The 15,077-nt window shown below is 44.8% G+C and overlaps 1 protein-coding gene and 1 long non-coding RNA gene across 4 annotated transcripts in view; one reads left to right on the plus strand and one right to left on the minus strand.

The window, feature by feature from the left end:
• Nucleotides 1-5,394, minus strand: part of FZD4 (frizzled class receptor 4) — a 49,645-nt gene extending 44,251 nt beyond the window's left edge. Inside the window, exons 1-2 of one of the 3 annotated variants that reach the window (XM_028832624.2) lie at nt 2,288-5,394; nt 931-1,137 (exon numbers count right to left, since the gene is read on the minus strand). In XM_028832624.2, coding sequence (XP_028688457.1) covers nt 931-1,062 — 132 coding nt within the window. In that variant the 5' untranslated portion in view covers nt 1,063-1,137; nt 2,288-5,394. 3 annotated transcript variants of the gene reach the window in all.
• LOC144334441 (uncharacterized) overlaps nt 1,721-15,077 on the plus strand; it is a 57,407-nt gene continuing 44,050 nt past the window's right edge. The window contains exon 1 of the long non-coding RNA XR_013404248.1: nt 1,721-1,845. This is a non-coding gene — a long non-coding RNA (uncharacterized LOC144334441). The remainder of the gene's footprint in view (nt 1,846-15,077) is intronic.

The following is a 15,077-nucleotide window of genomic DNA, read 5'->3' on the forward strand; positions in this document are numbered from 1 at the left end:
GCCTCCCAAAGTGCTGGGATTACAGGCGTGAGCCACCGCGCCCAGCCAGAAACCAGATTTCTGAAGCCTGGACAACTAACGTGTACTTTTTCCCACAACTTCTCTGTTTTCTAAATTTCTAAAAATCATCCAGCCTCAACAACCCAAACATAACCAATGTTAACACTTTAAAAATTTTCCTTTCAGTTTTTTATTACCCCAATGATTTTTTTTGCAGGATTATAATCACCCTGTATATGCAAATTCTTATTACTGTGGAATAAACATTTTCTCTATCATTACATATGCTTTACATTTTTTAACGACTGCAAGAAAAATTTCTTCCAATATACCAACCACCTTCCTGCAGCTTCTTGTCACCCTCCAAGCATTAAACGTGCCTTCAACTCTTGAGGATAAGAAAGAACTCAAGCCAACCCAACCACTCCTTCATGCATGACCTCTAAAACCCTGCGGGACGCCGTGAGGAGGGGCTATTCGGCAGAAAAAGGTACGGTAGTGTTTCATTTAATAACACCCCAAAAATAGTGGGGAGAGGGAAGGTCCGTGAGGGATCGTCTCCTTATCTCTCCCTCCAAGTCTTAGCTGCAGCTGGCTCCCTCCCACTTGCCGACCGAGCACTGGCGGCCAGAATCCTTGGCAGAGATAACCCTCAGCTCCACTGGGGTTAGGGGTCTGGCCAGACATGGGTGGGCAAGGAAGAAAAACGGAAGGGCGGGGTGTAAGAGTGGGTTCTTTCCCAGGCCAGATGACTTACACAACGTTTTGGCTTCCAGTCCCTGAGAAAGTGGGGGTGGGGATGGAAATCAGTTTTCCAGGAGAGCTGTCTCCTTCAGGCTAGGATGATCAACTTGGCATGGGCTCTGCAAAGTTAGTTTGGAGCGTCCCTCCCCAAGGGGTCCTGCCAGGGGTGGGGGTGGGGGCGCCCACCTGCAGCTGGCTGGAGCAGCCGTACTGGATGAGCGGTGTGAAAGTTGTCAGCTGCAGCTCGGCGTCCGTCTGAAGCTCGTGCCCCACCAGGTTGGGCATCTTGGTCACGTTGTAGCCGAGGTTCTGGCACATGGAGATGCGGATGGGGTCGCAGCGCCGCTCCTCCTCGTCCCCGAAGCCCCGCGCCGGCCCCAGGAGCAGCAGCAACTGCAGCAGCAACCCCAGACTGAGACCGACGCCCCCGGGCGCCCCCGGGACGCTCGGCCCTGCGCCCCGCCAGGCCATGGCCAGCGTCGGGGGCAGCAGCGGCAGCGGCGGGGGCTGCTCTGGCAGACACCCCCAGTTTGCACGGGGGCGCCGGCTGCCCGCGCTGCTCCCAGCTCCCGGGAAGGGAGTGTGATGCGGCGATGAGGGGGCAGCGGCCGGCTCTCCAGAAGCTGCGCGCGACCGTGTGGGATATTAGACGTCCCGGGCCGAGGCCGAGAGACAGGCTGCGAGGGTCATGGCTGCAGGCGGCGAGCCCACAAGCCGGCGCCGGCCGCGTCCGCTCGGCGTCTCCGCGAGGCCAGCCAGCAGCCAGCGCTGCGCAGCTCTCACCGCCTGAGCCCTGCGCGGCGCTGGAGGCTCGCGGCGCGGCGGCGGGGCGGGACGGACAGGGCGCCGCTCCAATGGCCGGGCGCGGTGGGCAGCAAGGGGCGAGGCGGCGGGGCGGGGCCGCTCTCCCGCTGGAGGGGTCAGGCCCCCGCCCTCCAGCCCCCTCCTCCGGCCGCTCCTCCCTCCCTCCCTCCCTGAGCGCCCCGCCCCGCCTGCTTCCCGGCTCCTGCTTTCCTCCCACCCGGATCTAGGCGCGCAGGGGCCAGGCGGGGACTGAGCCCAGTGGCTCCAGCCGCGCCGTCCTGCCGCCTCCTCCCCCAGGTGAGAAGTGCGCCCTGTTCCGTCTGCCCCCTTTTCTTCCCGTCTCCTTTCAGCTGTAACCTAGGCCAGTGGCCACCTCCCCGTCAGGCAGAGGAACGTACACAAAGAACACGGGATTTGGATTTACTCCGATTGTGGCTTTCAGTCCCGGCTGTGTGACCTTGAGCAAATTGCTCAGCCTCTCGGCGTCAGTCTCCTCCTCTCTAAAGTCACTTGGGAGGATTAGAGATAAAGCGTAGAAGGCTTAGCGCGGTGCCTGGTACTGCGCGAGCCCACAGCTATTTTCACTCCCGACTAGAGGCGATCCGGGCCCGGCCTCTCCCCGCCCCCAGACTCGCCCGACCTGCGCCGGGAGCCGCCCACCTCCAGCCGCCAGAGGGGAGGCGCCCCGGAGCTGCGAAGCTGCAGACCAGCCGATGGTCTCGCGCTCCGATTTCCTCACCGTATGAAATGAAATTCCACAGGGGGATTCGAAAGGAAATGAGACCGGGACTCTCCGTGCTTCTCGGCCCGCCGCCCTTCCTGTCTCGGGGACACGGTTTCTAAATAAGGTTGGGAGGGTGAGAGGGCGGGAGGGGAGAGGCTTGACCTATGACTGGGGACGAGGAAGGCGCACAACCACCGTGACTCCTCTCTCCCGGCCTCCCGGGCACCCCCTCCCCACCAGCCTGCACCCCTTTTTTTCCTTACTGTTCTTCTGCCTCGGTTCCTAGGGATTTGGGGATCATGCGACCCAGGTTTGAACCCAACTTTCCTGTCTCATTACCAGCCCCCCCGCGGCTTTGTGCTGGTCCACCCTCTCTCTGCTTTCCAGTCGGCCAGTAAAACTCCCAGCAGGTGGATTCCTCAACCATTCACTTGTTGCTTGACTATGTTCAAGCTATGGTGCCTCTCTGAGCCTCAAAGTGGCCAGCTGTGAAGTAGGGAAATTCATATCCACCTCACACAGTTGTTCTAAGAGTTCAGTGAGATAATGCCTGTAAATCATTTAGCGGTGTCTGACACATAATGAATGCTGAAGAACTTGATGATTGGTGTGTATGTGTGTGTGTTTCCAAAACACTAGGGGAGATCAATTCTGGGACAGCCTCCTGCTTTCCAGCCTGGTGCTAAAGACAGCTCTAACAGCCCCAGACTGAGGATCTGGGTAAAAGACTTTTCACCCTCTTCCTGAGATCTTTTTGTCCAACACTTACCACTGTTTTCCTGGAACTGTTTTATGCATGTTTTTATCCTCCCATTTCAACCAAATTCTGTGGCATATGGCAGAGGCTAGGTGCAAGTTGGAAGAATGTCTGTGCCACTCATATGACACTCATATTCTGTCTTGTATTTTTAGTCGTCTTATATTGGCAACGAGACTTGACTGAGGGCAAAAATGGAATCAACTTTTTTTTGGTATTTGGCTTTGTGCCTAGAACTGTGTTGGACACGGAGAAGCTGCATTGTCTCCAGTCAGCATCATAAACTCCCAATGAAGGAGGTTCCGTTAGCCCCTTATAGAGATTAGGAAACTGAGGCTAGAACCAAAGTAATAGAAAATGACAAGACCAACCAAACCAGGGCACAGAAGAGGCTCTTCAAAGATGGAAGGCAGGGCTATTTTCCCAGAAAAAATTCCCAGCTGGAAATCAATATACTCAGCAATAGGATTGAATCTCTGTGTGCCTGTGCTGAGTAATGCATGAAACCCTTGGCCTACAGAGATGAATAAACGATCAAATGAACAGATCAAATGATCTATTAATCATTTGGGTTACAGAGATGAATACATAATCAGATGAATAGATCAAATGAATAGATAATCCTCATCCTTTAGGACTTCACGGGAGGAGATAAAGGATTAACAAACAACAATAACTTAGTGTGCTAGTGCACAGATAGAGAATTATGGGTGAACTGAAGGTAGAAGTGGCTGAGTCTGGAGGGCTACTCAAAGGGGGATGACCTGCAAGATTTCTAGCTACTCAACAAAGTGAAGTTAGTATGCAATTGGCCCTTCTCATTGGGAAGAGAGGTGGTGGTGGGGTGTGCTTTGTGCTGAAGATATACTTACATGGTTTATTAAACAGTGAGGTCACGGAGGAGGACCTGTCCCTCATACAGGGCCTGGCACACAAGGAACATCATTTGTGCTGGGTGAAGGAATATGTTTTCAAATCAATAACCACTCATATAGAACTCTTACTTTCAGACACTGTGTTACATGCCTAACATTCTTTATTTATTTCTCACAACTTGCAAAAACTGATGCTCTGAGAGGCCAAGCAGTTTGCCCAGGATTACACAGTAAGTCGTGGAGAAGAACTCGTGCGTGTCTGCCTGGCCCTAAATTCTGTGTGCATGGTACTGCTCTTGCAGAGGAAACTGCTTCACGCCCAGCCTAATCCATAAAGATGACCCTTTTGTGATCTGGACCTCTTATTCCTAGACCTGGCATCCTGCCTCAGCTTGCTTGAAGCAACTGTCTCCTTTGAGAACACATGAAGAAGCCCCTTCCCTATCAGAAGCCTTTTCTGTCAACAGCCTTTGTTTCTAGTGGTGGAACTCATCACCAGTATTTTCCAAAAAAGAAAGCTAGGGGAATCACATTTCAGTCTGAATGTGGAAAGGCAACAAAGACCATAACTTAGAGCTAAATCGGAATGGCCCGGAGTCCCTCAGCCTCCCTCTGCTGGAGTGGTTTACACAGTCCACAATCTGCCCCTGGTGACAGGCATGGCATGTTTGTCTTTGTTACGGAAAACACTTCCCAAGGGAGTCCCAGGCAGAGGGATATCCACCCTGTGACATGCACAGCATTTCTGAGAGGAAAATATAGTGACACCTGAATAAAGTGCAGGCCATGGGCCCCTGCTAACTCTGGCTTGAGTGCCTGGGCAGTTTCCTTGGTCCAGCCTCTGAGCAGTAAAGATTCAACTGCTTTGGAGCTGCAGCAAACATGACTTCAACAGGCTCTTGGGCAGTTGGAGGGCTCTCCATTTGTATCTAATAAGAGGCTGGGTTCTTATTAACTCCGGTGATGTGTCAATTTTTCAACCTGACGTTTTCTGCTCTAATAGATTCTTGTAATGGTTAGTAAATTAAAGGCCGCATGGAAGACTAACATTTAGGTTAAAATGCATCACCTAAGGGGGTGGAAGCCATAAACATCCTTTCCCTCCTACGGGAAAATCTCTCATTTGCAGCTCTTTGCTAACCCAATTAAGTGCTGAAGTAGTTACCCTAGAGCCTGCTTTTTATTTCCTATGAAACAATCCAACTAATCCATATTCAGTAGCTTCCAAGAAAAGTCTTATTCCAACCACTCATGAAGAAACCAGCTTCTTTGAATCTAGATAGAACATTTAGAACTCACAAAGAGCTGTCTTGATGGAAAATGCAAGAAAGTGGTTCATTATTATCCTGCCTGGTTTTTGAGGGAAATAATTCACTGGGACTAAAACCCCATAAGTATTGGGAATTTACTGTGGAACAACAGAAGCAAAGGAAGATGCCATGACACATTCCATCCGTTTATGAATAGGGTGTTACATCTCCCCCTGCACCCAAACTAGTTATAAAACAAAAATGCGCCTACTGAGTAAGGTGGAAGGGAACACTGATCTTACTTCGAGCTGAGGAATCAAAGTTCCCAAGAGATTAACACCTATTAAGTGGCAGAGCCAAACTCCCTTCTTAGTCCATTGCACCACTAGCTAGCAGAGAAGAAATGTCACCACAGAGCTCTTGCATTTCAAGGAATAGAAGCTCAAAATTTTTCCTCCTACCCATAAATTTAGCAAGCATTAAATGGTACATCAGACATCCTTATTTATTGGTGGTGAAAACACAAAGATGAACAACTAAAAACCTCCATGGAAGGCAAAAAATAATGCAAACACACTTTTACATCCATAGCCTCATTTCATTTCAGTGAAATTGATCAGTCAAGCTATTAACAAATGTTTAGTGATGGGTTATTGTGGACATGTTACTGAGCTGGGTACTAGAGAGTATGCGGACCTGTTAAAGGTGGTTTCTGCCTTCAAGGAGCTTACAGTCACATTGGGGGAGATTAAGACATGAGACCAAGGGTGAAACAAGTTTTTTATGGTTAAGTGCATTTTGTTGAGCTCTCTTATTTCCTGTTTCCCCTTGTTGTTGTACATAAGGTTCTGTATTATAAAGTTATTGGGTTGTTTTGTTTTTGTCTCTCACTCTCCTCTGAAGTCAGAGACTGTGTCTTTTTCACTACTGTGCTCCTAAACAACATAGAACAATATTGCCTGAGTCACAGAAGGCAGTCCGTAGTTATTTGTTTAATACATAAATGAATGGTTCTGGCTATAAGTGATTGGATTATTCAGAAAAAGAGAGCCTGCATTATGAGCCGGGTATAGGCAACCATCAAAATACTATCTAAGTGGTTCCAGAATGACGGTTAAGTCAAGATTATAAACCACTCCTGCAAGTCAGGTATGGTTCACGCTTTCAGGTTTCTTTTCAAGTCAGATGTTTTGCCAATTATTTATCTTCCTTTTTATTTGACAGTGTCTCTATTCTTAAATCTTTTACAGTAGACAAATATCTTTCTTTTTTTCTTTGAGATAGGGTCTCACTCTTTCGCCCAGGCTGGAGTGCAGTGGTGTGATCGTGGCTCACAACCTCTGCTTTCAGGGCTCAAGTGATCCTCCAGCCTCATCCTCCTGGGTAGCTGGGACCACAGGTGTGAGCCAACATGCTGTGCTAATTTTAATATTTTTTTGTAGAGGCAGGTTTCGCTATATTACCCAGGCTGGTCTTAAACCCTTGAGCTCAAAGTGATCCACCCACCTTGGCTTCCCAAATGCTGGGATTACAGGCATAAACCACTGCATCTGGCCTAAAAAAAACCTTGACAAAAATTGTTTTTCAATTCAGAAGCAAATGTGTTTCTCTATTTCGTGAATCAGCCTAAGACTGTTTTGTTGTTGTTTTTTTTTTTCTGTGAGATGGAGTCTCGCTCTGTTGTCCAGACTGGAGTACAGTAGCACAATCTCGGCTCACTGCAACCTCCGCCTCCCAGGTTCATGCCATTCTCCTGCCTCAGCCTCCCAAGTAGCTGGGGCTACAGGCGCCCACCACCACACCTGGCTAATTTGTTATATTTTTAGTAGAGATGGGGTTTCCACCATGTTAGCCAGGATGGAGCCTAAGACATTTTTTAAATCACTGTTTACTACTGTAGCTAGTCAACCACTCATCTCATTATTGTCAGCTGAAGCCATTAGGAATCATATATGCCATGAAACAGTTGGTAAAAGCCAGGGTCTCAAGCCAAGGCATTTTAAGTCAAGGAATTACCTGTAATTGATAAATTTGTAGAAAAATTAGAATGTAAGCTTAGTTTTGAAGGATGGGTAATTTTCCAAGAAACCTTGGGAAGCATGGAAAGGAAGGCACTTTTAATAATATTCTCATAGACACCGCTCATTAATTAATGGAGATGAGAAATGAATATGAATGAAAATGATGCTAAATAATGACCAAAGGGTGAACTAGCTACCACATATTGTGTATAAGCATGAACTAGACGAGATAAAGTCCCAGATGATGGTTTTAAAACATGGCCTCAAATTCTTTGACTCTTCTCCTGTTGAAAGATGGAATTTATGTTCTCTCCCCTTGAATCAGGGAGGGTTTGTAACTTCTTCAACCAATAGAGTATGCTGTAAGTGCTAGTACATGACTTCCAAAGCTGCATCATGAAAGGTCATGCAATTTCTACTTTGTTTGCTGGAAAACTCACTTTGGAGCTCTGAGCAACCTTGTAAATAGTTCAGCTACTCTAAGACTGCCATGCAGGAGAGGCTACATGCAGGTTCTTCATTAGTCCCAGATGAGCCTTTCCTTCAGCCATCCCAAGCCAGGTGCCCAAAATGTGAGGAAAGAAGCCATCTTTAAAGTGGATTCTCTGGCCCCTGCTATTCCTAACCTCTACTGTTGGTGTCATCCCAACATCCTTGCTGTGCCTTTTCCCAATTCCTAACACATAAAATCCTTGATGATAATTGTTTTATTCCTATAGGTTTAGGTTGGTTTGTTGGTTAGCAACAAATAACTAGGACAGAATTAAATAGCAAGATATCAAAGGAGAGTGTGACTCAGCTAGGAAAAGAATGATTATTACCTAAAGATGAATAAAGGGACTTTATAGTCTCTCTTGGGGAGAGGGATAGCATATTTTCAGTTGAATGAGGGACAATTGTGTATTGTGAAGGGAAAGCCTTATTTTGCTATTGTCTTTATTTGGAAGTTAAGTGTGGTTAAAAGAAGTGTGTATGCATCCCAGGCTGACAAGGAGTAGACTCCACTAGTTTCGTATTATGTTAATCTAGCTAAGCTGAAATGAACTTTCCCAGAATCTCCTTCCTACATGGTTCTAGATTAGGGTAAGCTACAAGAAAAATTAACACAAGATTGGGGAGGTAGATGTGAAGCAGCATTTTTATGCTCTGAAAGTCAGTGCTGGGTACCAGGCACCATGGTGGCTCATGCACACTGTTACTAATCTGCTGGCTCACCTGCTGGCATGGGGTAGCACCCGGGCCTGCAGTTCCTCCAACTCCTGATGATCTCCTTTATTTTCTCTGAGTCCTGGGCTAGGTGCTTGAGTAGTTCTGTTGCTGAGGACTCCAGCTTCTGCAGGTCACCTGCATTATCAAGCTTAGAGGTGGTTAAAGACAGACATGGGATCTAGTTTGTCCCCGTGGGTTCCACTTTGCCCCTGATTTCCCAAACTTCACACCTAGCTTTCCTTTTTGTAAAGGAGTAGTGCTGCAATAAACATACATGTGCAGGTATCTTTATGGTAGAATGATTTATAATCCTTTGGGTATATACCCAGTAATGGGATGGCTGGGTCAAATGGTATTTCTAGTTCTAGATCCTTGAGGAATCGCCACACTGTCTTACACAATGGTTAACTAATTTACACTCCCACCAACAGTGTAAAAGTGTTCCTATTTCTCCACATTGTCTCCAGCATCTGTTGTTTCCTGACTTTTTAATGATCCCCATTCTAACTGGTGTGACATGGTATCTAATTGTGGTTTTGATTTGCATTTCTCTGATGACGAGCATTTTTTCATATGTCTGTTGACTGCATAAATGTCTTCTTTTGAGAAGTGTCTGTTCATATCCTTTGTCCACTTTTTGATGGGGTTGTTTGTTTTTTCTTGTAAATTTAAGTTCTTTGTAGATTCTGGATATTAGTCCTTTGTCAGATGGACAGAGTGTGAAAATTTTCTCCCATTCTGTGGGTTGCCTGTTCACTCTGATTATAGTTTCTTTTGCTGTGCAGAAGCTCTTTAGTTAATTAGATCCCATTTGTGTATTTTGGCTTTTGTTGCCATTGCTTTTGTGTTTTAGTCATGAAATCTTTGCCCATGCCTATGTCCTGAATGGTATTGCCTAAGTTTTCTCCTAGGGATTTTATGGTTTTAGGTCTTACATTTAAGTTTTTAATCCATCCTGAGTTAATTTTTGTATATGGTGTAAGGAAGGGATCCAGTTTCAGCTTTCTACATATGGCTGGCCAGTTTTCCCAGCACCATTTATTAAATACGGAATGCTTTCCCCATTGCTTGTTTTTGTCAGGTTTGTCAAAGACCAGATGGTTGTAGATGTGTGGTGTCATTTCTGAGGCCTCTGTTCTGTTCCGTTGGTCTATATATCTGTGTTGGTACCAATACCATGCTGTGTTGGTTACTATAGCCTTGTAGTATAGTTTGAAGTCAGGTAGCGTCGTGCCTCAGCTTTGTTCTTTTTGCTTAGGATTGTCTTGGCTATGTGGGCTCTTTTTTGGTTCCATATGAACTTTAAAGTAGTTTTTTTCCAGTTCTGTGAAGAAAGTCATTGGTAGCTCGATGGGGATGGCATTGAATCTACAAATTACCTTGGGCAGTATGGCCGTTTTCATGATATTGATTCTTCCTATCCATGAGCATAGAATGTTCTTCCATTTGTTTGTGTCCTCTTTTATTTCCTTGAGCAGTGGTTAGTAGTTATCCTTGAAGAGGTCCTTCACATCTCTTGTAAGTTGGATTCCTATGTATTTTATTCTCTTTGTAATAATTGTGAATGGGAGTTCACTCATGATTTGACTGTTTGTTCTTGGTGTATAGGAATGCTTGTGATTTTTGCACATTGATTTTGTATCCTGAGACTTTGCTGAAGTTGCTTATGAGCTGAAGGAGATTTTGGGCCGAGACAATGGGGTTTTCTAAATATACAATCATGTCGTCTGCAAACAGAGTCAATTTGACTTCCTCTTTTCCTAATTGAATATCCTGTATTTCTTTCTCTTGCCTGATTGCCCTGGCCAGAAGTTCCAATACTATGTTGAATAGGAGTGGTGAGAGAGAGCATCCTTGTCTTGTACTGGTTTTCAAAGGGAATGCTTCTAGTTTTTGCCCATTCAGTATGATATTGGCTGTGGGTTTGCCATAAATAGCTCTCATTATTTTGAGATACATTCCATCAACACCTAGTTTATTGAGAGTTTTTAGCATGAAAGGCTGTTGGATTTTGTCGAAGGCCTTTTCTGCATCTATTGAGATAACAATGTGGTTTTTGTCGTTGGTTCTGTTTATTTGATGGATTACGTTTATTGATTTGCATATGTTGAACCAGCCTTGCATCCCAGGGATGAAGCTGACTTGATCGTGGTGGATAAGCTTTTTGATGCTGCTAGATTCAGTTCACCAGTATTTTATTGAGGGTTTTCACAATTATGTTCATCAAGGATATTGGTCTCAAATTTTCTCTTTTTGTTGTTTCTCTACCGGGTTTTGGTATCACTGGCCACATAAAATGAGCTAGGGAGGATTCCCTCTTTTTCTATTGATTGGAATAGTTTCAGAAGGAATGATACCAGCTCCTCTTTGTACCTCTGGTAGAATTTGGGTGTGAATCCGTCTGTTCCTGGACTTTTTTTGGTTGGCAGGCTATTAATTATTGCCTGAATTACAGAACCTGTTACTGGTCTATTCAGATATTCAGATTCTTCCTGGTTTAGTCTTGGGAGGGTGTATGTGTCCAAGAATTTATCCATTTCTTCTAGATTTTCTAGTTTATTTGCATAGAGGTGTTGATAGTATTCTCTAATGGTAGTTTGTATTTCTTTGGGATCGGTGGTGATACCCCCTTTATCATTTTGCATTGTGTCTATTTGATTCTGCTCTTTTCTTCTTTATTAGTCTAGCTAGCAGTCTATCTATTTAGTTGATTTTTTCAAAAAACCAGCTCCTGGATTCATTGATTTTTTGAAGGATTTTTTTATGTCTCTATCTCCTTCAGTTCTGCTCTGATCTTAGTTATTTTTCGTCTTCTGCTAGTTTTTGAATTTATTTGCTCTTGGTTCTCCTGTTCTTTAAATTGTGATGTTAGGGTGTCAATTCTAGATCTTTCCTGCTTTTGCTTGTGAAAATTTAGTGCTATAAATTTCCCTCTACACACTGCTTTAAATGTGTCCCAGAGATTCTGGTACGTTGTGTCTTTGTTATCATTGGTTTCAAAGAACAACTTTATTTATGCCTTCATTTCGTTATGTACCCAGTAGTCATTCAGGGGCAGGTTGTTCAGTTTCCATGTAGTTGTGCGATTTTGAGTGAGTTTCTTAATCCTGAGTTCTAATTTGATTGCACTGTGGTCTGAGAGACAGTTTCTTGTGATTTCTGTTCTTTTACATTTGCCGAGGAGTGTTTTACTTCCAATTATATGGTCAATTTTAGAATCAGTGCGATGTGGTGCTGAGAATAATGTATATTCTGTTGATTTGGGGTGGAGAGTTCTGTAGATGTCTATTAAGTCCACTTGGTCCAGAGCTGAGTTCCAATCCTGGATATCCTTGTTAATTTTCTGTCTTGTTGATGTGTCTAATATTGACAGTGGAGTGTTAAAGTCTCCCATTATTATTGTGTGGAAGTCTAAGTCTCTTTGTAGGTCTCTAAGAACTTGCTTTATGAATCTGGGTGCTCCTACATTGGGTCTGTATATATTTAGAATAGTTAGCTCTTCTTGTTGAATTGATCCCTTTATCATTATGTAATGGCCTTCTTTGTCTCTTTTGATCTTTGTTGGTTTAAAGTCTGTTGGTTTAAAGTTGGTTTATCAGAGACCAGGATTGCAAACCTGCATTTTTTTGTTTTCCATTTGCTTGGTAGATCTTCCTCTATCCATTTATTTTGAGCCTATGTGTGTCTTTGCCCGTGGATGAGTTACCTGAATACAACACATCGATGGGTCTTGACTTTTTATCCAATTTGCCAGTCTGTGTCTTGTAATTGGGGCATTTAGCCCATTTACATTTAAGGTTAATATTGTTATGTGTGAATTTGATCCTGTCATTATGATGCTAGCTGGTTATTTCACCCATTAATGGATGCAGTTTCTTTATAGTGTCGATGATCTTTACAATTTGGCATCTTTTTGCAGTGCCTGGTACCGGTTGTTGCTTTCCATGTTGAGTGCTTCCTTCAGGATCTCTTGTGAGGCAGGCTTGGTGGTGACACAATCTCTCAGCATTTGCTTGTCTGTAAAGGGTTTTATTTCTTCTTCACTTATGAAGCTTAGTTTGACTGGATATGAAATTCTGGGTTGAAAATTCTTTCCTTTAAGAATGTTGAATATTGGCCCCCACTCTCTTCTGGCTTGTAGGGTTTCTGCCAAGAGATCTACTGTTAGGCTGATGGGCTTCCCTTTGTGGGTAACCCGACCTTTTTCTCTGACTGCCCTTAACATTTTTTCCTTCATTTCAACCTTGGTGAATCTGACAATTATGTGTCTTGGGGTTGCTCTTCTCAAGGAGTATCTTTGTAGTGGTCTCTGTATTTCCTGAATTTGAATGTTGGCCTGTCTTGCTACGTTGGGGAAGTTCTCCTGGATAATATCCTGAAGAGTGTTTTCTAACTTGGTTCCATTCTCCCCGTCACTTTCAGGTACACCAGTCATACGTAGATTTGGTCTTTTCACATAACCCCATGTTTCTTGGAGGCTTTGTTCATTTCTTTTCACTCTTTTTTCTCTAATCTTGTCTTCTCGCTTTATTTCATTAATTTGATCTTCAATCACTGATATCCTTTCTTCCACTTGATCGAATCAGCTATTGAAGCTTGTGTATGCTTCATGAAGTTCTCGTACTATGGTTTTCAGCTCCATCAGGTTATTTAAGCTCTTCTCTTCACTGGTTATTCTAGCTAGCCATTCGTCTAATCTTTTTTCAAGATTTTTAGCTTACTTACGATGGGTTAGAACATGCTCCTTTAGCTCAGAGAAGTTTGTTATTACCGACCTTCTGAAGCCTACTTCTGTCAACTTGTCACACTCATTCTCCGTCCAGTTTTGTTCCCTTGCTGGCAAGGAGTTGTGTTCCTTTGGAGGAGAAGAGGCGTTCTGGTGTTTGAAATTGTCAGCCTTTCTGGTCTGTTTTCTCCCCATCTTTGTGGTTTTATTTACCTTTGGTCTTTGATGTTGGTGACCTATGGATGGGGTTTTGGTGTGGATGTCCTTTTTGTTGATGTTGATGCTATTCCTTTCTGTTTGTTAGTTTTCCTTCTGACAGGCCCCTCAGCTGCATGTCTGTTGGATTTTGCTGGAGGTCCACTCCAGACCCTGTTTGCAGGGGTATCACCAGAGGAGGCTGTAGAACAGCAAATACTGCTGCCTGTTCCTTCCTCTGGAAGCTTCATCCTGGAGGGCACTCGCCTATATAAGGTGTCTGTCAGCCCCTACTGGGAGATATCTCCCTGTCAGGCTACATGGGGGTCAGGGACCCACTTGAGGAGGCAGTCTTTCCATTATTGGAGCTGGAATGCTGTGCTGGGAGAACCACTGCTCTCTTCAGCGCTGTCAGGCAGAGACGTTTAGGTCTCTAGAAGCTGTCTGCTGCCATGCTGCCATTTGTTCAGATATGCCCTGCCCCCAGAGGTAGAATCTAGAGAGGCAGTAGGCCTTGATGAGATGCAGTGGGCTCTGCCCAGTTCGAGCTTCCCTGCCGCTTTGTTTATACTGTGAGCATAGAACCACCTACTCAAGCCTCATCAAGGGTGGACCTCCCCCCACCAAGCTCCAGCATCCCAGGTTGATCTCAGACAGCTGCGCTAGCAGCGAGCAAGACTCGTGGGCGTGGGACCCACCAAGCCAGGCACAAGAGGGAATCTCCTGGTCTGCCAGTTGTGAAGACCATGGGAAAAGCATAGTGTTTGGGCAGGAGCATACCGTTCCTCCAGGTACAGTCACTCACAGCTTCCCTTGGCTACCACAGGGAAATCACCCGATCCCTTGCACTTCCTGGGTGAGGGGATGTCCCACCCTACTTTAGCTCACCCTCCATGGGCCGCACCCACTGTCCAACCATTCCTAATGCGATGAACCAGGTACCTCAGTTGGAAATGCAGAAATCACCCGTCTTCTGCGTCGATCTTGCTGGGAGCTGTAGACAGGAGCTATTCCTATTCCGCCATCTTGGAAGCAACCCCCCCTCAGTGAATATTTCTTACATAAATAAATCGATACAGTACCTACTGTTAATCTCCCCATTCTGCAGATAAGGAAACAGAGTATCTGATAAATTGAGAAACTTGCCTGAGGTCCCACAATAAATGGCCGAGTTGATATTCCAACACAAGTCTGTCTGACTCTACAGCCTGTGCTTTTAATCATTATGCATGCTACCTTAGACAGCTTCATTGCATCCCTAGTTTTTCTCTGTAAAATGTATTAGGGTATATTAGCATTGCAAGGAAATTTGATAATCAGCTAGTTCCTTGCCTAGTCATTATAGTAAGTTTAATCAGTTAACAACTATTGATTGAGTTTTTATAGTATGCATTGCTAAGGTAACTGAAATTCCTCCCCAAAATAGGGTAGACATTAAGGATCACTCATTTATCACATCCTGAAAATTTCCAGATGCCTATATTTTTATCTGATTTTCCTTTAGTAGCCCTTCAGGAGTTCAAGACCAACCTGGCCAACGTGGCAAAACCCCATCTCTACTAAAAAATACAAAAATTAGCTGGGTGTGGTAGCACACACCAGTAATTCTAGCTACTTGGTAGATTGAGGCAGGAGAATTGCTTGAATCTGGGAAGTGGAGATTGCAGTGAGCCAAGATCACACCACTGCACTCCAGCGTGGGCAACAGAGTGAGACTCTGTCTCAAAAAAAAAAAAAGAAAACAATTTTCACACCAATGTAAAGAAACAATA

Source organism: Macaca mulatta, chromosome 14 (genome assembly GCF_049350105.2).
Source record: "Macaca mulatta isolate MMU2019108-1 chromosome 14, T2T-MMU8v2.0, whole genome shotgun sequence".
NCBI classification, from domain to species: domain Eukaryota; kingdom Metazoa; phylum Chordata; class Mammalia; order Primates; family Cercopithecidae; genus Macaca; species Macaca mulatta.